The sequence below is a fragment of the Staurois parvus genome, unplaced genomic scaffold (genome assembly GCF_062004578.1).
Source record: "Staurois parvus isolate SC_StPar_1 unplaced genomic scaffold, SC_StPar_1.0 ptg001045l, whole genome shotgun sequence".
Lineage (NCBI taxonomy): Eukaryota > Metazoa > Chordata > Amphibia > Anura > Ranidae > Staurois > Staurois parvus.
The window spans coordinates 1,923,785-1,949,884 of record NW_028318841.1 but is presented as its reverse complement, the minus strand read 5'-3'; the positions used below and the strand labels follow the sequence as shown (position 1 = coordinate 1,949,884).

The 26,100-nt window shown below is 41.1% G+C and overlaps 1 protein-coding gene across 2 annotated transcripts in view; it reads right to left on the bottom strand.

Moving 5' to 3' along the window:
• The window catches only part of HS6ST2 (heparan sulfate 6-O-sulfotransferase 2), a 424,685-nt gene extending 399,107 nt beyond the window's left edge, over positions 1 to 25,578 (bottom strand). For both annotated transcript variants that reach the window (XM_089657945.1, XM_089657946.1), the window contains exon 1: positions 24,894 to 25,578. In XM_089657945.1, the coding sequence (XP_089514071.1) occupies positions 24,894 to 25,402 (509 nt within the window). In that variant the 5' untranslated portion in view covers positions 25,403 to 25,578. The remainder of the gene's footprint in view (positions 1 to 24,893) is intronic.
• Positions 25,579 to 26,100: the final 522 nt, after the last annotated feature.

Genomic DNA, 26,100 nt, shown 5'->3' with positions numbered 1-26,100 from the left:
TAAAGTCACGTGTGGTAGCTTGATCTCCAGTAATATTTATAGATTACATCCCCTGTGATTAAACCAGGGAGGACTTTTTAGACCTCATTTACCCATGCGGTGGTGTTTACTGCCCCTCTAAAAAGTGATTTGCGGTGGATCATTTTACAGAGCTACTTGACTGGTAGCTCACCTAGTGAAAGTCTGCAGGACTGAGCTGCAACCCTCTGCATTATACACTATTGTACAGTCCCATGCACTTAAATAGGTTGTGTTTGGCAGCAGTTCTGCCTGTCAAATGTTATTTTCACACACTGACAATGAGCACAAACATGGGTGCGTGCCATGTTAACTTAATGCTTGGTAACAGAGCAGCAAAAATAAGGCTCAACCGCCTGTTATAACCGCCCCTTGGCTACCGGTGTAAAGGAGGCCCAACAGTGACTATTTCAGCAGTTCCACAGGATTGGTGGGACTAAATTGCTAAGTCAGGTGAAACACTGCTGTAAATTGACTACACGTGTGAGGCTCTGGGACCTAGAGTTGTCTGTAGATACTTCATATGTTTATGAGAGCCCCAAAATACCTAAAACCTTGGTTGCTCTAAAATGCAAATTTCAACATTCTGTCAGTAGCCAAGGCTGGCAAGTGCTGCCTCCTAATACATTTCCTTATTGGCTCAGATGGATGTGGATGGGGTGGTCTAGCCTTCAACAACAAGAGGTGTTGAAATGTACATATTAGGGAAACCTGGGTTTCAAGGCTTTTGAAAGCTCAAGAAGATATCTGGAGGTATGAACGACCAAGGAAACACTTAAACAAAAGAATATCATATCATATCTCAGTGGTTCAGATGCCTCGTCCACTAAGAGGGGGTCATACTTCCATTTATTTTATTTTCCATAATAGCAGGAAAAGTCTAACTCCCTCTCTTGGCCACGGCTGGGGGCACAGATGGATGTCCTTCATCCAAGACTAATATCCTTGCGTAGGAGTTCTGTGAATAAGACACAGTCAGCAGATCAGAGAAATTAAATATCAGCTGAAAGCCAAACATTTTTTCCTGTGAATATGCCTTTTGTGGAATTTTAGGCGATTTTTATAATGTTTATGACTGTATTAAAAAGGGATATTAGACTGGCAACCTCTGTAGCTAAAATGCTAAGGAAAGTGCTGCTTCTAAGCCACCCACGATGAACGGATTATTTTCCTGGTCCACATGATGAGACCACAAAATGTACCTTGAAATCAGAACACAGTGTAATACAATACACTATTCCTTACTAGTGTGAGAAGCCCTGTGATATAAGGCTCCTTGTAGCTTTTTAGCATGTAATCCATCAGCATGCGAGATGATTACAAGATAACACAACAAATCGGAACTAAAACACTTCAAAATAAAATCAGGCACACAGCAAAAAAGCTGACAGAAAATGTTTCCAAGTTCTAAACTGCAGCAGAAGCAGAAGTGGAAGTGCTGCATTTTCATCCCTCATTGTGAGGTCTTTAAGATGCCACCCTGCAAGGATATTAATAAATCAGGTGTACATCAGTAAAATAATGTAGAACAGATGCTTCATACAGAATGAAATATGGATTCAACTCTCACGGGTACAAAAGGCTAACTAGTTAATAGGAACACTTGAGTTAGAATAAGTAGCAGGCATTATCCAGCTCAAGTAACCATTTGCATATCCTAGCTGGGCATAATGTAAAGATTGAGTTTGCATTTTTATGTATTGTCTGCTGTAGTAGCCAGATATCATCTGCTTTTATATCTACAGTTTATAATATTCTATTGCAAAACACATTGTTTTCAGAAATTAAAACTTTAAAGAGAACCTGTCCTTAGACAAATATGCAGGTTTTTAAAATTGATTTCTTAATTTAAAAATTCTAGTTGACTGGCTCCTCTGCGGATATAAATGCCTGGTTATGCAGTGGGAGTGTGACTGCGGTAGAAAACCCGCTCAGTGCAGTCCTACCGGATCTGATGTGAATGGACCCTTAGATGCGCGCTTCCTTTGTTTTGTTTTTCATAACAGAGGAAGACTGTAAAGATTCAGACCAAATTTATGAAGGACCAGAGTGGGGCTTAGCCCAGTCCTGATTTACATGGTATATACACTGTAATTTATTCAAGATAATGACACTGACCTCATTTCTGCTAAAGTCTTGAACTGTGCACTATGCAATATGAGGAACTTTTTACATAAGCACTTAACTAGATAGTGCTGTCAGCCCTGCCTGAGTTCTCCTCTGCTGGACTACAGAACATCCCCTCTCTTGATCTGCATTACTTAAATCAGAAGTGTCCTGTAGTACAGCAGCAGAGAACTGGGCAAGGCTGACAACAGTGGTTGGGATTTTAGTAAAGCAGAGGCAGAGTTTTCATCTCAATATAGAAGTTAGGTGCTTACTGGCTTTTTGGCAGATCAACAAAACTCGCAGCATTTTTAAAGAGACAAAAACAAAGGAAAATGTGTATTATTGAAGAGATGTACTACATATGTTTCTTTCTTGCCAAGTCATACATGTTAATCACTTGCCCTCCAAAAGATTAACCCCCTTCCTGACCAGGCCATTTGTTGCGAAACAGCGCTGCGTTACTTTGGCAATTGCGACGCTGTAAAAAAAAAAATTATATATATATATATATATATACACACTACATCTCCTTTCTAAAACAAAAATCCCAATAAGTGTATATTAATTGGTTTTCATGAAAGTTATAGCGTCTACAAATGGCGGTATATTTACTAGAATTTTTATACACTAGTAAATGGTGGTGATCACAACTTATAGCGGGACTGCGGTGGCCATTCTGACACTGGGTGGGAACTGACTGCCACTAATACTGCCACTAATACAGTGATTAATGCTAATAAAAAGCACTGTCACTGTACTAATGACACGGGCAGGAAGGGGTCAATACCTGGGCGATCAGGGAGTGTACAGTGTTGTGTTTTACTAAGCAGACCGGCTGCTTTCTATCTCTCTGCTGGGCAGAGAGATAGAAAGCAGCACATTCATGCTGACAGGAGAGAGATCAGTGTTTACACACAGATCTCTCCCCTCTCAGCTTCACCAATGATCACAGAGTCCCAGCTGACAAATCGCTAGCCAGGACCCGGTGATTGACATCCTCAGGAGCCAATAGCAGCGTGGGTAGGGTGGCGTGCGTGCCCCCAACCCGGATATGAAAAATCACGTATATTTACCTGCTGCCCTGTAGCAGTACATCTATTATGGGGCGGAAGTGGTTCTTAAAAAAGTAAATCTGTACATATTTAACCACTTGGCAACCCTGCTATAGCTGAATGACGGCTACAGCGTGGTTGTCCCATTCTGGGAGGGTGTCACATGACGTCCTCCCAGAACGCACCCTCCCGCACGCCCCCAGCGCTGTCCATGGTCGCTGTGTCCTATGGACAAAGCTGATCATGAGGTAAAAAACCTTAAGAAACTACTTTAAGCCTGGTACATACTTTAAGTTTTCTTTTTCCCATTTAACCCAGCGGGCTGAACGAAAAAAAAGAAACTGAGATCACTGTACTAACTAAACGATGTTAATGCATCGATCTCTCCCACTGCTTTCTTACAGGGGGACTCTCCCCACCAGAAAACATTAATCAGTACTCGTAGCTATGTCCCTTCGACAAAAGCCAGTTCTTAGAGTCCATTCACACATGTGACTCTGGGGTCCAAAGTCGCATATCAAGTCACACCCCACATTTCCCAATGAATACTATTCAAGTCTCAATGACTTAAAAGTAGTTCCTGCACCACTTTGGTATGACTTTTGATGACACTTTAGCCCAGTGAATGTAAAGTTGGATCAAAGTTGCACTAGAAATTGTGCGACTCCGGAGACGTGCTAATGTGAGTGGAGCCTTAGACCGGCTTCTGACAGGAGGACAGCTGTACACGGTCTGAATTCCACCAGTTCCTGCTGAACGGCCGATATTCAGACCATGTGTACTCAGCTTTATTCTAGAACACAATTTAGCAAGTTACAAATGTTATGATCAAAAGATAGAATTATAAAAAGGACTTTTAAATATAGCAATCAAAAAATACATTAGACACATCTTGGAGACAAACATATGTATAAAAATACAAAAAATTTATTTAAACATCAATTAAAATACAGCAAAATAATTAAATGGATTAAAAAAAAACTCAAATTCATATGTGTAAAAATTACACAAGTCTGACCACCTCAACGGTAATTAATAAAACACATAATAAATAGAGGTCCACTGTGCTAGATGGTGATAGTTATACATTATCATGTGTTAGTCATATTTATTTAAAATAAATGACAATAATCACAAGCAAAAAAAAAAAAAAAGACAAAGAAAAAAAACAAAACAAGCAGAGTACTAGAATAAAGGACTATATGCACACACACAGTATAACATAAATGGAAGTATCACCAAGCCAATCCTCTGACCATCTATATACATATTCTCTACCCCTAATTGGTTACATCATTTCCAGTGAGCGAGGACAGCCCTTCCTGTCAATGACATCTCTTCCCTGTTGGACCTTACATATGCAAACAATGGCACATCCTGGGAGACGCAAGGGTGGAGCAGACAGGAAAGCCATAGACTATCAATGGTCTTCATGCAAGCTTGGAGTGGTGACATCTCTCTACACAAAACAAAAAATACATTCATCTTTAATGGGTGGATGCTCTGCAGAATATGTAAGAAAACAAAATTAAAAATGCAATGTACAGATCAGTAAATCATAGCAAATTAAAAAAAATAAACCATAAACGTGAATGGAATGGAAGAGGCTACTATTTATACTAACACAACAGATCTATTCCAAAAATAGAAAAAAAACCTATTCCAAAAATAGAAATAAACACAAGCTGGCCATTCAGTACAGGACTTATGATTGCTTTTAGTTGATAAATCGATTTGAATTCTAACCAAAGGATTTTTAACCAGTACCCCCCCCCCCCCCCCAAGCAGATACGAGTGGGCCATATCTGGAGCTGCAAAAGGAACAAGCCATCTTTTTTGTGATTAATACTCACCCGCCCAACTAATCCAGTGCTGATCTACTCTAATCTGTAGGTACAACCAGAAGTCCCATGCCACTATCTTCTCTTCTTACATCTTTGAGAGTCGGCTGTCTTTTCCTAATGAGGCAACGTCTGATCCTTCCTCCTCCAGCCACTGTCTGTAAGCTAAGATATGATGTGGATATCCCAGTATGCATCAGGAGAACACAAAAAACAAACAGAATGGTCAGTTTTTTGACATTTGGGAGAGATCCATTAGGAAAAGGGTTTTTTTTTTTATTAATTAAGATCAGCTTTAGTATAAAAAAAAAAAAAATATAAAGTTTCACACTAGCTAAGTGACGTTTAAATAAATCCTCACTTCCAGAAGATAACATCAACATGAGAGTTATATGAAGCAAGCATACCAATACGACAACTTTGTTCAGCAAGCACACTGTAAAAACAAGGATAGCGGAACAAAGCCTGAACGCAATAATAAGCACCAAAGCACAGGCTGTAATCACAAGCCTTAAGGGAGCAAGACGAGATGTGAGGAAGAACAAGTGGAGGGAGTTAGCAGCCGTAACAGAAAGTGTCAACATCAGAGCTTTTTAATACAGCAAAGCAGCTGAGTGAAGATTTCCAAAAAGGCAAAGACACAAAAGCCACCCCAATAATTGCTTACAGCGTCCTATATCTTCTCTTAGTCTATGGGGATTAAAAGCAGGATTTGATTTTCTGGACACAAGGGAAAAAAAACAAAAAAAAAAGGGAAGAAGAGGACTCATCCAATTATTTTTTTTTTTTTTTTTAGTGGGACCACAATGACCCACAAGAGTTAATTTGAGCAGATCTCGCGCTGAAGTGCCATCTTCATTATTACAGTTGCAGCAGAAAGTAAATTTATGCAAGGGATTGCACACCGAGGTCTAATCCATTTGATGTAAATCAATGCATTGCACATTTAAATGGCTCTGCTTTCCTTCAGAAAAGTATATTGAAGTGATTCATTAGCCACTGAACTACACATGAGAAATAGACCAATTCTCCAAGGCACGCCGCTGCATCTCGGCTAGTCAAATTTAAACAGCAATCAGATCTCCTAATAAGTCCTTTTTGCTGGCATTTACATCAGAGGAGAACATGATTCTTGACAATTCCCGATTAAATTAATAAGGGCCAAATTCTTCTGGGATAATATACACTAAAAAGTAGTGCAGAAGAAGGGACTTTATACTTCTGCTGCTGCCCCGACCCATTTGTGAGCCATTTAGCAAATGTCTTTCACTCAAACACTTTCTTGTTATTTGCTTAACCTAAATGTCTGCTGCAAAACTGAATCCAGTTGTTGCAAAAAATAGGTCCAGTTCAGAAAAATAGAATGGTAGCTAGATTTTCATTAGCATGATGACTACAGGGGAGAACAAGAAAAGGGCCATTCTAGGTGAAGAGAAAAGAAGCATCTCATGAAACAACTTTATAAATCTGCATGAATACAATCCCTGACACTCACAGTACTGTATATAGCAAATGTATCATTTTTCAGAAAAGTTCCACCTCTTCTCATTAAAAAGCTGCTGTTGAGCTCCAGTCAGTGACTTTGCCCAGGCTGAGATGAGGGCATCAGTTTCCTGAAAACTCAGGGGTAGGTACTGTGGAGCAGTTGGTACAAAAGTTTGTGACACTAAGGGGTCACCCGTATTCAATTAAAATCTTGATTTGATATCCAAGTGTCATGAACCTTTGTACTGGGAGCTCCTCTGTACCCACCCCAGAGTTTGTCATCTGAGTATTCTCACTGAGACAAATAATCAGAAAGGCGGCAGTCCAGGACGTAAACATGTTCATGTACACTACACATTCATTGCAAATCAGCCCCTTTGAAGGACTGAGCTCGATGTTATATCCAAACACTATTGAGAGTTCACTCCTATTGGTCCAGCACAAACGCATCTAAACATCAGATTTGTTTGCTGCAGGCAGGGAGAGGCATTTCCTCAGTCTTCTCTAACCCAACAATCTGACTGCAACAAGGCTTCTTTCACATGAGGGAAATATATATATATAAAATATATATAAACACACACACACACACACACACACACACACACGGTGAAATAAGTATTGACCAAGTCACCATTTTTCTCAGTAAATATATTTCTAAAAGGTGCCATTGACATTAAATTTTCATCACATGCCGGTAACAACCCATGCAATCCATACATACAGAGAAACCAAAACAAATAAGAAATGAAGTTGTATGTAATAAAATGAAATGACACAGGGAAAAAAGTATTGAACACATGAAGAAAGGGAGGTGCAAAAAAGGCATGGAAAGTCAAGACACCAGCTGAAATCTATCAGTAATTATTATTATTATTATACAGTATTTATAAAGCGCCAATAGTTCGCTCAGCACTGTACATTACATTGGGGGACAGTACATGCTACAGTACAATAACAATACAATGTGATACACGAGGGTTCAAGGGCCCTGCTCCTTCATAATTAGAAGGCAATCCTGCCCCTTGTCAGTGCAAATTGATATCAGCTAGTTCAGTCTCAACTGATGGCCTATAAAAAGGTGTCTCATTACCAAGGTGTCATACAAAAACAACTTGTGTTGGGCAAAAGTAAAAGAGCTCTCAAGACCTTTGCAGCCTTATTGTTGCAAAATATACTGGTGGAATTGGAAACACACCCCCCCCCCCAGAGGTGGGGTAACAATGTTCAGCCTATGAAGCCCTAGGTGTTAACTTTAAAAAAGGTAGAGACTTCTGTGACTTGACATTATCTAAGGCAATGAGTGGACGGAATGAAAATTTCTCAATCACTCCTGCAGTTCCATTGCGCTCTGCTGGCAGGTAGCCTTCATTGGCGGGAGGACCCAATTATCATTGCTAGCAGCTATAGCCGCCGATAGATCGCATACAAAAAATCCAACATGCTGGTTATACTGAAGCCGATTGAAGGGTCAAATTCAGAAAATTCAGAACAACCAGCCTGTCCATAGATGGATTGAATTTTGATCTGTCTATGGCCGATTTAACCCTTCCTCACCCTATCCAAAACAAAACATAAGTGTTGTGGCTGGTCATCCTTGTAATATACCAATACACCGGCCATAAAGATGGAATGCAAAAAACAGAAAGCAATTTAAAATGGGATATACAGTAGTTTCAAACAACAAGCCATACAGTTGGTTTTTAGAATAATATCAATAACACAGTGCAACTCAGAAAGGAATGATGCAAGTATAAGCATGGGAATGAATGACTACATTTTAAATTTGACAAAAGATATAAATTTGATGAAAGGATACTTTCCAAGAACAGTTACAAACAATGCACATTATTCTTAGTTCAGTATGGCTTTCTAGAATATGAAGGTGAAATGCAGAAGAAAAAACACAGGGATTCTAACACAACAAGCAGGAAGAGCCCCATAGTACAAGCATCTTCTGTTGGCAGTCCTCGGTGACAGACAGAAGCACCCTAATGAACTGTGGTCTCCCTGTACCACCTATCACCTGGTGTCTGCGTCCGGCACAGTCCCATTTCCTTCGCAAGTGATTTTTCGGCAATTAGGTTCACGTAATATGCCAGTCACGTAACAGCGCTGAAGCAAAGGAGTGATTCTCGAGGAAAGTCTGTGCTAAGTGCGGTAAAATGAAGCTACTTAATTACATATAAAAAAAACACACATTTTACTTTGCCAATGTTAAAGCAACCACACTGCTCCTAAAATAAACAAAATAGAATGGAGTATTTGTTGACCTGAAATGACCTATAGGACAAAATGCATTGAGGAGAAGCCATTTGTGTCGGGACAGATATACTGTCTGTGTGTCTTTATATGTAGACACAAGGAACAATAGGTGCAATTTAATGTACTTACAGGTGGGAGATGATAGAGGAGAATCCTGTCTTCAACAGATGTGGTTCTATCACTAGAGACCAAACCTCTATAAGGATAGATTTATTGGTGATTTATATATTTTCAATATATTATTGTTCTTTACTGCGGTCACATGGTACAGTGCTTGTTACAAACCCATATTCAATCAAAGCTTTTTACTTTGTTCTTGATAAAGTATTGAAGGGTTAGAGTGGCTGTCAGCTTTCTATTGTCTGTTGTGTCCCTATTGGGGAGATTTCCTTCACTTCCTGTCAAACAAAAGTGTAGAAGGAAGAGCAATGCAAATCTGTAAGTATTGGATTGGTGATTACACCAGATTATACTTTCCTTGTTCCACCAGCACCCATTTTCTCACTTTCTGTCAGGAATAGAAGCAAAAAGAAAATTCTGTAGAGTTGGGGAGGGGTACAGCTTCTTAAAAAGGTTTTTTTTACCATGTGATACCCTAAATATGGACAGAACATGTAACATGGTGCAAATGGTGCACTTCACAGGTTTTGTTTTTTTTTTAATTCTAGCAACAGTAACCTTATAGGCTCTTTCACACTAGTGTCCAGGAGGGGAGGGTAAACAAAACAAAAAAAAAAAAAATACACAGAGGAGGCTGAGCGACAGTTTTACCACCCCCCGCCCACCAAAGTTCTAACAATAAAGCCAGACATGGTTTTACACATGGCTATGATGCTTTGCTTCTTGGCTGTGGCATTTTATAATCAGGCAACAGGCTAGGAACTCTGAATGATCTCAGAAGCATCTAAAAAAAAAAAAAAATAATAATCAAAAGGAAACCTGACTGCCATGGCATTTCCTTATAATATGTAGGCAAAAGATAAAATCAGTTTCCTTAAAATCAGACTACATTGATAAAATTGCTGATAGTATCCAAAAAGGACATAAATAATATAGATCAAGCTCTAGGGAAATTGAACCCCTATTTTCAGTGACAAGATACAAGTATACAACTGGGTGTGTGCCCAATGCTGGGCTGCTGCATTTCATCTTCTCCTGTCAGCCACCACATCACTGCTGTGTCCTGTAGAAACATAGAAACTTGCAGACTGAACAGTCGCACACAGCGGAGGAGCAGACACCCGACACTCAGAAGAGTGTCAGATGTCAAAGAGCTTTTGACAACTGCAGATCTTCACCAACAGGCAAAAAAACTCAAGCCAGCACCTGGCAGAAATGTAAGTACTTCATTTACAGAATGGCCTTTTGTTTAAAAAAAAAAAAAAAAAAAAAAAGTCCATTTTAAAGGACATCAGTAGATTCAGATCAAAAACAGAAAATTTCCCAGCTAGCCTGCAAAAAAATTAAATAAATAAAATAAAGCAAGTTGTCCTAATTAGTCTAAAAATTCACTTTAGGAAAGAAGATTTAGTGGTAACACATTTGCAAATGAATGTAAAAGCCGCAGTACCTTGCCAAGAGCCCTGAAGAAGTCACATGGTACTGTGACGCAACGCGTCGGCACTTCCGGCATAGCAGCCATCTTGGTACACCTGTTGTACACCCATACATATTCACCTCATCCGAAAGCATGGGGTTGGAGTTGTGATTGCTACCATTTAATGTGAGTGCGCATTTTATTGTTACTGTCCCTATATTAATAATAAATATACTACACTGTGGGAGCATGTGTTTTATGTTCCAAATGAGATATTGGTGCTGCACTTGATTTTACCTGGAGAGGAGCCATTAGTGGAGTGCTGACCCCTTGAGGGAGATTTGTGTGCGGTGGGAGCGGTTCTTTGGAGTGACAGCAGACTTGGAGGATCTGTGAGAGGGATCCCAAAAAGTGCTTTGACCCGCAAGGGTCAAAGTTATAAGGTGAGAGGCTTATTCAGCCGGTGGTCGGATTATCTTGTCAACTACCATATCCATTTTCACACAAATACCAGCACGAGTGTTATCGATATTTTTTCATCTGAGTGTTGTCATCTGCATATATTGGACTTTATGAGCACTGAATAGACATTTTTGTGTGCGGTTGCACTGAATTATGTTCACGTATATGCACATTTGATCTCATCTATTGTGTTTTCACTGAATGGGGTATGTATATGTGTGTATATTTGTACACATTTTTTCACTTTTGTATTTTTATGCACATATTTTTGAGGGTTGTATTTAATACACATTATTAGTAGCTGTAATCAGTATCAATCACCATTACTGTTGGAGTGTTTTATGTTTGTGTTCACATTTATTAGTGTCTGTAAAGGTAATTTTTTTGCATGATATCACTTTGTTATCAGTTAATTTGTTTGATTTTTCACTTATTGATACACTATTTGACACTTATATGTATATGTATATACTCATGTATTTTTAGCGCTTAGTGTGAGTAGCGCTACATTTTTCCATTTATATGTGTGCAGAAACACATGTTCATGAAATACCAGAGGCAAGCCTAGTCTAAAGCCTAGTACACACTATCAGAAAATCAGATAAAGGATTGTCTAATTTTCCACCAAGGTGCGCATCATGATGTAACTGAGAACTTTAAAAGTGGTTCTAAAGTCTCAACGGTTTTTACCTTCATGCATTCTCTACATGAAGGTAAAAGACCTTCTGTGTGTAGCAGACCCCCCTCCCACCAATGCTTATCTGAGCCCCCTCTTGATTCAATGATGTCCACAAAAGCCTTGGTTCTCCAGGACCTCTCACTCCTGACTGGCTAAAGCCATTGGCTCCTGCTGCTGTCAATCACAGCCAGTGAGCCACGCAGGAGAGGGAGGGGGCAGGGCCATGTGATTGAACACACACAACCACAGCTTGGGAGCACGACTGCTCGGGTGCCCCCCAAGCAAGCTGTTTACTATGGGGGAGCATCCGATAGGAGGGAGGGGTAAGGAGTGCCAGCAGGGGACCTGAGAAAAGGAGGATCCGGGCTGCTTTGTGCAAAACCAGGTATTACATGTTATTTTTAGAAAATAAAAAACAAACAGCACAACACACACACAACTTTAGAATCACTTTAAATTAAAAAATTCTTAGTCAAAGGCAAACGTAGCTATGTACCAACGTAGCGTGATTATTGTCACCAAAAAAATTTGTTGCTGTTCACCATTTGTAGCTCTTTAATGATCAAAAATATGAAAGTTCTTTCTTTTGTATGATTTTCATTTTTTTCGCCATCTTCTTTCCGGGTCGCTTTTTGTATTTGATCATGCACTGTATTATTTCTGTATGACTTCTGTACACACTCTGAATGGAAATCAGACGTAAGGTTAACGAATGAGAAAAAATTTTCTAGCACCTTATTTTTTTTGTCTGAACAATTGGAATAGGCTGTCGAAAGCATTATAGTAATGAACAGATTATCAACCAATCGTTCCTCTTGCAGATAATATCGTGTGTACAGGTCTTTATGCTCGCAGAGGTTTCCAATATATATCATGCATGAGGAAAGGTCACAGAGTTGTAGAACAGAATGAACCACTAGGAATGGTTTACTAAATGGAGTTAAGAACTTTCACTCTAGAGCTTCTTCATTCACACAGTCATGTGTATTTTCTGTACGGCTCTTGCTGGCAGAAGATCCTACATAAAATACACAACTTAGTTTTAATCTGCAGATATGAACTTCCTTGCACGCATTTTTACATTTTTTTTTTGGTATCAGCTAAACATGGAGCGCATTTTCATTTGTGAATTGAATTGATTCGTATAGGGCTGCGTTTAGATTTATATAAAACTATACACTGTATGCATCTAAACAGGGCAGGATGTTTTAGATACCCATGTGAATGAGCCCAAGAAATCTAATACATTGTAGCTGTGTATACCCAATCATAATCAGCCTTCCAAAAAAAACAAACAGGAGTTTGCTGTTCACACCATTGGATAACTGAAGTTAATCGTTATCTTGTTTATGGAGTGAAGATTCTAAACTCTTAGCAGATCAGCCTCATTGTAGAAATGTATCTTACTTTCACTGACATGTTTCATCAGTGGAATATCATTATTTTAGATGCTTTATGTCTAAAGCTTCTCTACTGCTACAAAAAAATGCCAAATGGACAGCACTAATACTCGCAAGTCCTGCCAATACTGACTATGGCAGACAGAAAAGTGCACGGAGTGAGGAGATCAAAACACGTGTGCAGTGTCTGGACACTGGAGATAATTATACAAAATTGCTGGGCCCAGAGAGAATTTTGTATTACATAGTAACATTAATCCAGACACTGACAGACCAAGGATAGATCTGTTACCTGATCTAATTAATGAACTGCTGCATGTGTAAATGTGATTTTCTTGGGTACAGATTGCCTTTAATAACTATTCCAATGAATCTAGTAGGGTGTTGCTGTCACTAACTGCATTCGTCTTTTTCAACCACGACTGCTCTAGTTAATGATAGGTATACAAGAAAGCCTGCCAGTGTCCTTGTTATACCTCTGCATCTACTTAGCATCTGGATTTGTTTTCATTGTAACACATAACAGGCCATGATTGAATACCCACAGTCGCTTGTGCAGCTTCATGTATCGATTTTAAAGTGAACTCGTGTTTTGCTTGTACCACAGGACCCTTTCTTCCCCATTCACTAAAAGTCACTTCAGCATGCAGCTCTGCATGTGGATATAAGATCAACTTACATTTATTAATTGAACAAATATTTTTACCTTTTACTTACATTTACTGTTTTTTAATTTCCTGGTTAAGTGTGGCACTGGTGATGCAACTAAGGCTCCATCACCAGTGCCTTCCATTCAGATAGCATGCACGGTCACGTGTTCCAGGAGGCAGACCCAGAGTTTCAGGAGATGGATTCACTTAACCTTAGTGGAAAAAAAAATGGCCACCTTGGCAAAAAAGGAGAGGAAAGCAAAGATTAGGTATGCAAAAGAATAAAACACCTGTAATTATCTGTAAGAATCTGTCTGTAGACTGCCATAGATAAACATTTCTAAAAAGGTGCCTTTGGTGTAATTGATAACCTATTGCCACCCACATAACCCATATGTACAGTAGCAAAAGGGTCCGCTTTAATGTCCACACGCTGCACATATGTATCGCTGGGCAGCCAGTGTTTTTGTTCCAAGAGTGCACCCAGCATAGAGCCCAAGCCATCAAAGACAGCTCTCGGTCCCCAATAATGATCGGTAACTGGCGGGACCAGCTCCTGATCATGTGACCACTGTTAATCATAGTGGTCACATGACTAACAATCCTTCCCGCCCCGGACATTCAGAACTTTTTAAAGGGATGCTGTGGAGGACAGGAAGGAAAATAAAATAAAATGTATATTATATAGGGCGCGCGTGTTGGAGCCCAACCTCTGTGGCTGTAGGATAAAGGTGCCAGATGGATATCAAGGATGGATGGGAGCAGTAACACTGAGGCAGCTCTTCTTAGAGTGGAAGCAAGGCTCTAATGCAGTAACATGAAAAAGAGGAAGGTGCCTCTAAGTGCAATATTGACAATTTATTTAGTAAACAATGGATGAATTGCACTTACAAGATAAATAGTTAAAAAGACTCGTCGTGTGATGTAATAAGATCCAAGTGGGACATCCAGCCGTCCAGCAGCAAACTCTATCTATAGGATCAGGAAGTAGAGTCCAGGATGTGCCTGTGCATCAAAATGAGGCTTGGAGAGCAGAGTCAGATGTAGGAGGTGAAGGGGGAGGTAATGCATTTCGGAGCATGGTCAATAGGCTCCTTCTTCAGGTCTGAAGAAGGAGCCTATTGAGCATGCTCCAAAATGCATCACACGATGAGTCTTTTTAACTATTTATCTTGTAAGTGCAATTTATCCATTGTTTATTAAATAAATTGTCAATACTGCACTTAGAGGCGCCTTCCTCTCTTTTTCTAGGAAAATAAAATAACTTTGTCATTAATGGAAACTTCACTGGCTGTTCCAAAATATGGCATGAGACCAGTTTTCTCTATTCCATTTTCCCCTATATTGAATACAAACCCTCCTGCACTACAGTACAGTGGTGGAACCCTGAGTGATTGACCTACCCAGTACAGGACAATTGTATGCATGAATGCATAATACTGGACATCATTTATTTCTGTTCAAATCTGCATTATTCACTCCTAGAATTGATGAGAGTCTGGATTTCTGTTAGATTATACCCCATTATTATATGAACAGTACCAGCTGGATTACTTTTGGATGTAGGAGTACACTTCGGTACACCTGGTTGCTTGCGTTCACTATAGGCGAAAGTTAAATGCAAATATTAAAATTTTGCCTGAATGATATGGATTACCTTACTAACCAATAAAGTGGAGGGCCCAGCAAACCTTTATTTTTACTGGAAGATCTACTTATATCTTTAGTTCCAAAAATAAATGTGTAGTGCAAAGATTTAAACAAGCAGCTAGCTCAAAGTGGCAAACCCTCATATTCCACTACATAGAACACATAAATAAATAAAGGTGCAGCGCTAATACAGTTGTGTTCAAAATAATAGCAGTCAGACATCACTAACCTGATCAATCACTGTTTTTGGTAGAAATGATATTTCTACATGGCAAATAATTTACTAACAGGTGTAGTAGAGTAATAGAAATCCAACAGACCCAACAGTCATGACATGCATGCTGCTGATTCTGTGTAATTGAATCACTAATTGAAAGGGGCATGTTCAAAATAATAGCAGTGTGGAGTTCTATTAGTGAGGTCATTCATTCTTTGAAAAACAGGTGGCAATTATTGCCCTTATTTAAGGAAGGAAGGCAGCAAATGTTGTACATGCTGGTTACAGTGCATTTCTCTCTGAAATTCTGAAGAAAATGGGTCGTTCCAGACATTGTTCAGAAGAACAGCATACCTTGATTAAAAAGTTGATTGGAGAGGGGAAAACATATAAAGAAGTGCAGAAAATGATAGGCTGCTCAGCTAAAATGATCGCAAATGCTTTAAAATGGCAACCAAAACCTGAAAGATGTGGAAGAAAGCGAAAAACTACCATTCGATTGGATAAAAGAATAGCCAAAATGGCAAGGACTCAGCCAACAATCAGCTCCAGGAAGATCAAAGAAGGTCTAAAGTTACCTGTGAGTACTGTTACAATTAGAAGACGCCTATGTGAAGCCAAGCTATCTGCAAGAAGCCCCCACAAAGTCCCACTGTTGAAAAAAAAGACATGTGCTGAAGAGGTTACAATTTGCCAAAGAGCACATTGACTGGCCTAAAGAGAAATGGCGCAACAGTTTGTGGACTGATGAAAGTAAGATTGTTCTTTTTGGGTCTAGTGGCCGGAGACAGTTGGTCAAACAACCCTCAAACACTGAATTCAAGCCACAGTACACTGTGAAGACAGTGAAGCATGGTTGTGCAAACATCATGATATGGGGATGTTTCTCATACTACGGTTTTGGGCCTATTTATCGCATACCAGGGATCATGAATGAGTTTGAATACATCAGAATACTTGAAGAGGTCATGCTGCCTTATGCTGACGAGGAAATGCCCTTGAAATGGGTGTTCCAACAAGACAACGACCCCAAACACACCAGTAAACGTGCAACATCTTGGTTCCAGACCAACAAGATTGACGTTATGGAGTGGCCAGCCCAATCCCCGGATCTTAATCCAATAGAAAACTTGTGGGGTGGCATCAAAAATGCAGTTTCTGAGGCAAAACCAAGAAATAGAGAAGAACTGTGGAATGTAGTCCAATCATCCTGGGCTGGAATACCTGTTCACAGGTGCCAGAAGTTGGTTGACTCCATGAAACACAGATGTACAGCAGTTCTCAGAAACATTGGTTATACAACTAGATATTAATTAAGTGATTCAAAGGAAAGCAAAATCTTCAAACATTTTTCAGTTTATATAGTGAATGTTTGAGTTTGTAAAGAAGAATACAAACACTGCTATTTTTTTGAACAGTCTATTATTCACTTTTCTTCAATTTTTTTAGAGGAACAACACAAATTTGATATATTTTTCTTCATGTTTTGATTTGGAATAGAATATGTAGTGTTCCCAATGCATTTGTGTGTATGGAAATAAAAGCTATTAGAAGGATTTTGAGCTTTATTCACTTTTTTGAACACACTGTTTTTATTTTGAACACAACTGTATATGAACAAAAAACAAATGTTTGAATATTATTCAATATCTTAAAGTCCAATATTGCAGTATCCAGCAATACTGTGTGAATCAATGGTGACCAGAGATGTAAAGGGACTTCTGTGACAATCCTCCACCACTATGCACTCACCAGAAGCTCTTACCTAGGATGTGCCACATTTGTGTCGATCACTGACCGACACAGGGGAGGTTCATTTCCAAGAATGCCCATATAATAGCCCATATTGTGGTGGATGTCATCTGGGTATTTCCCTATTTCCTGCAGTGGATGAATACATCTTTTGGAGGGATTTTTATAGAGCCTGATTATTTCTTGCTTCTGGTGAGTGCATAGTAGTGGAAGATTGTCACAGAAGTCACTTTACATCGCTGGTCACCATTGATTCACCCAGCATTGCTGGATACTGCACTATTGGACTTTGTAATATTGAATAATATTCACACATTTGTTTTTTGTTCATATATTAGCGCTGCACCTTTATTTATTTATATATCTTTAGTTGCCTATATCTCTGGATAGACAGATCATTTTAAAGTGTGTGTTACTATGGGTATCCTCTGCCAATGAACATCTCCATCATATGCTCAGCTCAAATTGGCTATTCTTGTGACAGGTTGACTTGAATTGCTGCATTTACAAATTTTTTTGCAGGTAGAATTTTTTTTTTTAAATATCAATGACACATTAATGGAAGCGGCACTACTTTCTTGATTTAAAAAAGGTGCAACACCCAGGGCTGTCCCCCGATCCTGGCTGTATCGACTTACAAGTTACTGGCCTGGAACAAATCTATAGTTTGGGAGTTCAGGATGCACTTGTGGAATGCTTGTTCCAGGTCGGTAACCTACTAAGTAGTGAATTATAATCACAATTACCATCCCATAGCATGTCCCTCAACCATGTTAACAATATCACTAACCATTTTTCTGCTCTCACAGGTCCCCTTTAAACCACATCTGTCTCATATGAAAAGTAAGTTTTGGGGGTCAAAGGAGCTCTCCCTTCAGATGGTAAAGGGAGAATTCCTTTGACCCACTAAAAAAACATTGGCTGTCTTTTCGCACAATACCAATAAATGAATTTGGACTCTTATCTATTGGTCTGGGGCTCCTCCCATATATGCATGTTTTTCTGGTAACCTGCTGGGATACCCACTGGAGGCCTTGTCTATCATGAGCAGTCTAACTTGAGCCAGTGGGCCCTTCAAATGTTTTCGTCTTACTACTTTGTATAAACGTATATCAAAGTCCCAGCACATCTTGGATGTCTTTTATCTTTGGAGTCATATGAAAATAATCAGTGTTGTGGAGCCAACTGAATCAACATGGAAATCATTTTTAAATTCATTTGGACATTGCAGAAAGCTCCATAGTGTAAAATCAACAGCTTCACACCTTCTCCTTTATTCAGTTCCTGTACACCGTAGACAATTATTTAATATAAGAACACCCGGAAAATGGAGCATTACACTAACATTAATTTGGCCATTGCCAGCCAAGCTACTTCATCTATTAAGTCATGCATATTATGTATTATTAGTCATAGATTGCCTTAAATCTCCACAAATCCTTCATATGTTCACAGATATCCTTTTCTTATATAGATATGCCATATTAGAAAAGGCAGGTTGTGGTACAATAAAATCATCCGATCACTGAATTGTTTCATTTCCATGAATGCAAAAAAACTTGCCTTCCCATGCTCAGTGACATTACCCATGCTTATATAACACATACATCCAATGTACATCTAATGTATATTAATAGACAGCAAAGATGTGCATCCAACGTGATCAGTTAACTGAAGCAAATACAACTGGATTGATGTTTGATAGCACACTCAATCCTATTGTATGTGCTTCATTACATTCTTGATTTGCCCACAGAATGCAGAATAGTGAACATAGCACACAAAAACTGTATGTGAATACATACATATACATGCATACATACATACAACAAGCAGATAGTTAAGAAATGGATATAGAGATATATAATCAATCTATAGACAAACAGATACAATATGTAGATAGAAAGATTATAAGTACTGCAGTGTATCCTAGCAGTAAACAGCAGAAGGAATCCAGCAGCAGCTCCTATTGTATCCTTGTTCCATAGATGCTTATATACACATTTTCCGAACACTGTGTGCAGTACATTGTTCCCAATGCATCCAGTGAAATCCTTTCTGCTGACACCACACATTATTAGGCAATACCTTTCATTTAATGGTCATCAATATCACAAACACACATTAGTTTCTAAACATAGACAAATTCCTTTCTAATATTTCCAATGCATCAGTCAGTACATGAGTAATCTAATAACATATTTCCGTGTACTATATAGCATTACGGGAACCTTAATGAGCGCGTCAACAAAAATGCATGCCATTTTCTATACTGTTAACTTATTAGAAGCAGTAAACCCATTACATTGTATTGACACACACAGCTCTTGAACTGGCAGTGAATATTAGAGGGTGGTCAGAGTTGGAGGAACAGTCCAACCAGGCTGTCATATAAACAGGAACACATGGCTCACCATAAGGGGAAACAATAGAGGTAAGCTGAAAATATTATGGCCAGTTGCTATGTCTCTAAAGATCAGTAAGCTGTGGAAAGTCTGGGATGCTCTGCTAGGGTCCATAAATATGAGGACTGTCTCCCAATTCAGCCAAAAAAAACAGGCAATTGCCACATCTTTGGCTACCCCAAAGATCAAAGAGGATGAGCAGCCAAGAACAGCCATTCATTTCAGTCTGCGTGTTCACAGCTGTGAAATGTGTCTACAGATTGGTGGCTTGAAGTACTCCATTCTGCACCTCTCTACTTCAAGGTCTCCAAACTTTTCAGTACGAGGGTCACATAGTATATTTTACAAATATTTGCAGTTTTATAAATAAACAAAATTTAATTTAAATTAACTTTTACCTGGAGTTTGTTTTTGCAATCAGCATGATAGGATTTAGAACAAAAAACTCCAGCAAGTTAAAGCAAAAAAAATCAAGTTTGCATTAAGGCCCCAGCACATCAGGGTCAAGTCTTACATCAAGTCCCCATCACATCAGGGTCCCCCATACATGAGAGACCCCACAGGATTTCCCTTTACACAGAGGACCCCATCAGAGCCCCCCCCCCCACCACGAGTCCCCATCAGGGTCCCCCTTACACAAGAGTCCCCATCAGAGCCCTCCACCCCCACACGAGAAGCTCCATCAGAGCCACCCCTTATGAGAGTCTCCCCACCCACATGAGAGTTCCCATCAGAGCCCCCCCTCCAACATGAGAGTCCCCATCCGAGCACCCCCACATGAGATTCCTTCATCAGCATCCCCCCACAAACATGGGAAACCTTCATCACAGTTCCCCCTTAAATAACAAGTCAGTCAGTCTTGAAGCACGCCATATTTAGCCCAGTATTTCGTTTGGAGACCACTACTCTGGTGGATAATGCTCATAGAACTTTTCTGAGTAATTGGTATTGGTCTGCTAATGGCTATGTGCTGAATGAAAATGTGTGTCATCCAATCAGAATGTGCCTTTCAACAATCTGAATCTCATAATGTAAAATGTGGCTGTTTGCTATGAGATATTGGTCTCTGCATATCATCAGTACTGTTTATGTTGCCTCATTGAAAAAAAGTCCAAACCAAACCAGATTTTATTGCTCCTGAAAGCCATGTTTGACTGGCTGCAAAGGGTTAACCCATATCACTGCTCTCTCTATGGCTTTAATATATAAGCTCCAAAGTGATTTCTGAATTGTTCACACTTTGCAATAACAATGTTGCAGAACTCAAAACTGCTAAATGCGCCGCCAAACGCACATAAATGAAGTGCCAGGAGATGCGCAATTCTGTCCAGTTTATGTGATATACATACTCTTGCCGAAATATGGCTGGAGGGTGACATGCCTATTTGGGCCTGTAGAGCTGTATCTTTGTGTGCCACCTTGCCAACTTCCCCTACTTAGTGGACTAAGAATGAACATCCACCCACTGGTAAGGTCCTCCTTGTGTTCTCTTTCTATTGTAAGTTGCCTACACATATTTCTCCCAAGCCTGAAACATGATAGAATAACAGCACTGTATTATGCAGGAAAGCCTAATAGATGAATGATGACATTCCTGTTTGCAGCCTGATATCCAGCTTGCAGGAAATTCTATATTATAAAGCTTCATTGTATATAATTATAATAGCAGCCAAATTATTTTGTATAGTGTTTAGAGTTCTGCTTTAATATATGAAGTCATATGACTAAATTTAAAGAAAAAAAAAAAAAAAAAAAGAAGGATTATACAGCAGCATAAGGGCCTACAGCTGAACAAAATTGGCAACTGCCCCTGGTCCCATGTGGGGGCCCAATCATTGTTGCTGCTTATGCTGTGTACCTATGTAACAATATTTACAGGAGAAAAAGAAATTCCCTTCAAAATCCATTCCACCTCAGTATTCTACTGTTCGAGACTCTTGCCAGCGTATAGTGGAAAAAATAAGCAATATTTGGCATATTTTATGTAAAAAAAAAAAAATTGCAAGGTATGAGCCAGACAGGGCAGACAAAGGTTTCTGCATGCAATACGAGAGGGGGCCCCTTTGCCTTAGGGCCCTGTGGCTTTTGGTTATATCTCAGAGCAGAATGAAAGCTTCACAATCATATCTCTTATTATTTTATCAGCACAGTTTGGACGTTTTCAGTGTGTACCGTGAATATAGATGTATCCTCCAGATTTTGTACACACAAATTTCTACATTAGTCAGCGGATGTTGAATCTGCTTGATGTCTCTTAAAAGACGTATTTTACTGGCCAGTAAACATTCCCATAGACAGGAAAAGGGTATTGAGTCACAGCATAAAAGCGTGGGTATGGACGCAGAGGACTGTGTTACACCTGTACCTCTTCAGCGACTGCGAACATTCAGCCTGGCTTAGTCTGCCAGGCACGTTCCAGCACAATTTAATATTCCGCACACAGACCTATACATTTATGGCAGGAGATGAAATGTTTATTACCACCACTGTTAATTAGCTCACCCCTGGATCATACAGTCATCTACAAAGTACTAGCGACTTCATTATTTTGTAAAAAAGTACATTATGAGTTTTTTCCCTTTAATTCATAATAAATTGATTCACCTGTATTCTACTCCGGAAAGTCAATATTGACACACAGAAGAAAAAACAAAAAAACAAATTGTTTGACAAATAAGGACGCCTTCAAACTTGAGACGTTAACCCTTACTAGGATCTTCTGCAGCACAATACTGTTGTGTGCTACATAAATATAAACAATTCATTACTATGTTGCAAAGTTACAAAATATGTAAAAAGCAGAATACAAAATATTTATAGTCTAGAAGCAGCAGACTTTGTGCCAAATGAGAAATATTTGTATGGGAGGACAGATTACATTTTTAGCAAATACAGTTGATGATTAGATGTGATCCGATTCGATGGTGCACAGATGTATGCGTTCAGGGCTATGGACATATATACAGATCTATGATATACGTATATCTTGCACTGTATGCTCAAAGTGAGATATTTGGAGGACAAATCATATGTGACACACAGTTCATGATTTAGATGTGATCTGATGGGAAATTATATATATATATATATATATATATATATATATATATATAAAATCAGATTGCAATGTACACATGTGAAAGTGGCATTACAACCAAATTTCAGTGTTGCCCTGCAGGAAAGGTGCAGAAAACAGGGATCTGGGATAGGCACAATGGGTATCATAATCCATGCAAGCTAAAAAATGTAAGACAATGGTTATGAAAACTGGAACAAAAGAAAATGAAAGCGCCAGCACGCTGCAACCACATGTATGCCTTTAATAGACTCCAGTCATTTTGACAGTTAAGATCACACCCACTAGAATGTAAGCTCTTCTGGTCACTCATGTACAGAACCTGTCCTTTTTTCCTTTCTTTTTTTTAAGAGAAGGGTTATATATTTATGACCCTCTATATACACCACAGCACACCTTCCTGTACAGACTTTAATCCCCTATATGTACCACAGCTCCCCTCTATCCTGGATAGACTTATGACCCCATACATACAACAGCCCCCCATCAGGTTATAGAAGACTGACCCCATATATACCACATCTCTCATTTTGTAAAGGTAGGACTCCCAAATATACCACAGCCCCTTTCCTGTGTAAACGTATGACCCCCCCTATATACCATTCCATTCTGCATAGAGGTATGACCCCCTATATACAAGTCTGGGCAGGGTGGGGGGCTGTGGTATATAGGCGATCATACCTCTTTGCAGAGTGGTCTATAGGGGGTCATACATCTATGTAGGACAGGGGGGCTGTGGCATACAGGTTGTCATATGTCTGAAGGATTGGGGACTGTGGTGCATAGGGGGTTTAGAATAGGTCTATACAGGATGGGGGTGATGTGGTATATAGGGGGTCATATATTTACACAAGAAAGGGGTTGTGGTATATATGAGGACATACAAGAAATATATTTTTTTGGGGGGGTCACAAGTCTAGAAAGATGGGGGGCTATGACAGCCACCACACACAAAATATCTTGCATGACCTCATATACACCACAACCCCCTTTCAGGTGTAAACATATGACCCCCTATATACCACATCACCCCCATCCTGTATAGACTTATTCTAAACCCCCTACACACCACAGTACCCCATCCTTCAGACGTATCACAACCCTGTATACCAAAGCCTACCTGTCCTGTATAGATGTATGACCCCATATATGCCACCCTATCCTGCATAGACCTAGAACCCCCTATATAGCACTCTATCCTGCATAAACCTAGAACCCCCTATATACCACCCTATCCTGCATAGACCTAGAACCCCTTATATGCCACCCTATCCTGCATAGACATAGAACCCCCTATATAGCACACTATCCTGCATAGACATAGAACCCCCTATATAGCACACTATCCTGCATAGACATAGAACCCCCTATATAGCACACTATCCTGCATAGACCTAGAACCCCCTATATACCACCCCATCCTGCACAGACGTATACCACAGCCCCCCCTGTCCTGTATAGACGTATGACCCCCTATGTACCACCTCACCCTGCACAGGCGTATACCACTGCCCCCCTATCCTGTATAGACGTATGACCCCTCTGTATACTACCTCACCCTGCACAGGCGTATACCACTGCCCCCCTGTCCTGTTTAAACATATGACCCCCTATATAACACATCACCCCCATCCTGCAAAGACATATGCCCCCCTTCCATATTGCACAGCCCCCCATCCTGCAGAGACATATGCCCCCCTCCCATATTGCACAGCCCCCCATCCTGCAGAGACATATGCCCCCCTCCCATATTGCACAGCCCCCCATCCTGCAGAGACATATGCCCCCCTCCCATATTGCACAGCCCCCCATCCTGCAGAGACATATGCCCCCCTCCCATATTGCACAGCCCCCCATCCTGCAGAGACATATGCCCCCTCCCATAATGCACAGCCCCCCATCCTGCAGAGACATATGCCCCCCTCCCATGATGCACAGCCCCCCATCCTGCAGAGACATATGCCCCCCTCCCATGATGCACAGCCCCCCATCCTAATCAGCCCCACTTCTGCTCTCTGCCATGGATGGAGGGGTGTGGAGAGGTTATGCCCCCATTGATCGGGGGCCCCCTGGACCTGGCCATGCCTGGGTGACACATGTCCCATGGACTGTCAGGAGGACAATGAGGGGTTGTCAGGTGTTTGGAGAAGTTTCCTGGCACAATGGTGAGGATGATGGCTCCGAGGGGTCTCCTTTGTGCTCTCCGGGCCGGGGTAGGTAGGATCAGAGGTGAGGGTGTGACACCCCAGGCCGGGTCAGGCAGGCAGGTAGGTGGGAGGCGAGGGTGTCACTCACCGGAGGGGTCTGAGGCGGATCTCCTTCTTGTTGTCCACCACGGCGGGCACACAGTTGGTGAGTTCGGTCCAGTCGGCGTGCAGCCCGCAGCTCCAGCCGGTGGAGAAGCGGGAGAAGAGCCAGGTCTCCTTCTTGCCGGGCCGGTGACAGGTGCACTTCTTCTGGCCGGCCTTGCACTCGCACGGTTGCTCCAGGCGGATGTTGCGGACCAGGTGGCGGCCGAAGGTGGTGCCGCCGGTCTTCTGGATGTGCAGGAAGACGATCAGGTCGTCCCCGTTGATGTTGAAGTCCACCTTCCTCAGCAGCTCCTCGGCGCTGAAATTGAATTTGGGGCTGAATTTGGCCGGACTCTCGTCCTCCGCCCAGTACGGGTCCACCAGGGACGAGCTGAACGCTTGCAGGCGGAGCTGCTGGCACTCGGTACCCGGGCACACATACTGCAGGACGATCACCGCGAACAGGAACACGATCACCAGGGCCAGCAGCAGCTTGTTGGACTTGTCATCCATCTTCGAGCCAAGACCATTCCGACCCCGAGCCGCTCACACCGGGCACCGGGAAGGCGGGCAGCCGCTCCGATTCATCGCCACCCTGCCAGCCTTTCTTCCCGGCGCACCGACCGATCCGTCCTCTTCACAATCTCCACACACGGCTGGAGAGCAGGCGGCGAGCACACCTCCCTCCACTCTCCTCCGGCCACGCCTCCCTTTTACTATCTACAGCAGCTTCTCCAACCCTAGCCACGCCTCCCCCCTCCTATCAACGCCCCTTCTACTATCTCAGCTTTCTTCTTCTCTCCCTGGCCCCGCCCCTTCTCATGTCCGCCGTCCCTTCTCCGATCTCTAGGCACGCCCCCTTTCTGATACCCTCCGCCGTCTTCTCCATCCCTATCCCCGCCCCTTCTCCTGTCCACTGTCCCCTTCCCCTGTGCCAAGCCATCTTCTCCTAATCCTAGCTCCGCCCCCTTATACGATCCACAGCATTCTGTTGCTTTCCATAGCCCCGCCTCATTCTATCTCCAGATAGCCCTCCTTCTCCTGTTGCCCGCCCCCTTTTACAATCCACAGCAGTCGTCCCCCATCTCTAGCCCCGCCCCACTCTATCCCCAGCTGTCTTCTCCTGTCACCATCCCCGCCCCCTTCTCTTATTTCTCGCCCTTTCTCCTTCTTCTATCCCCGCCTCCTTCATCTGTTTCTCCGCCCCTTCT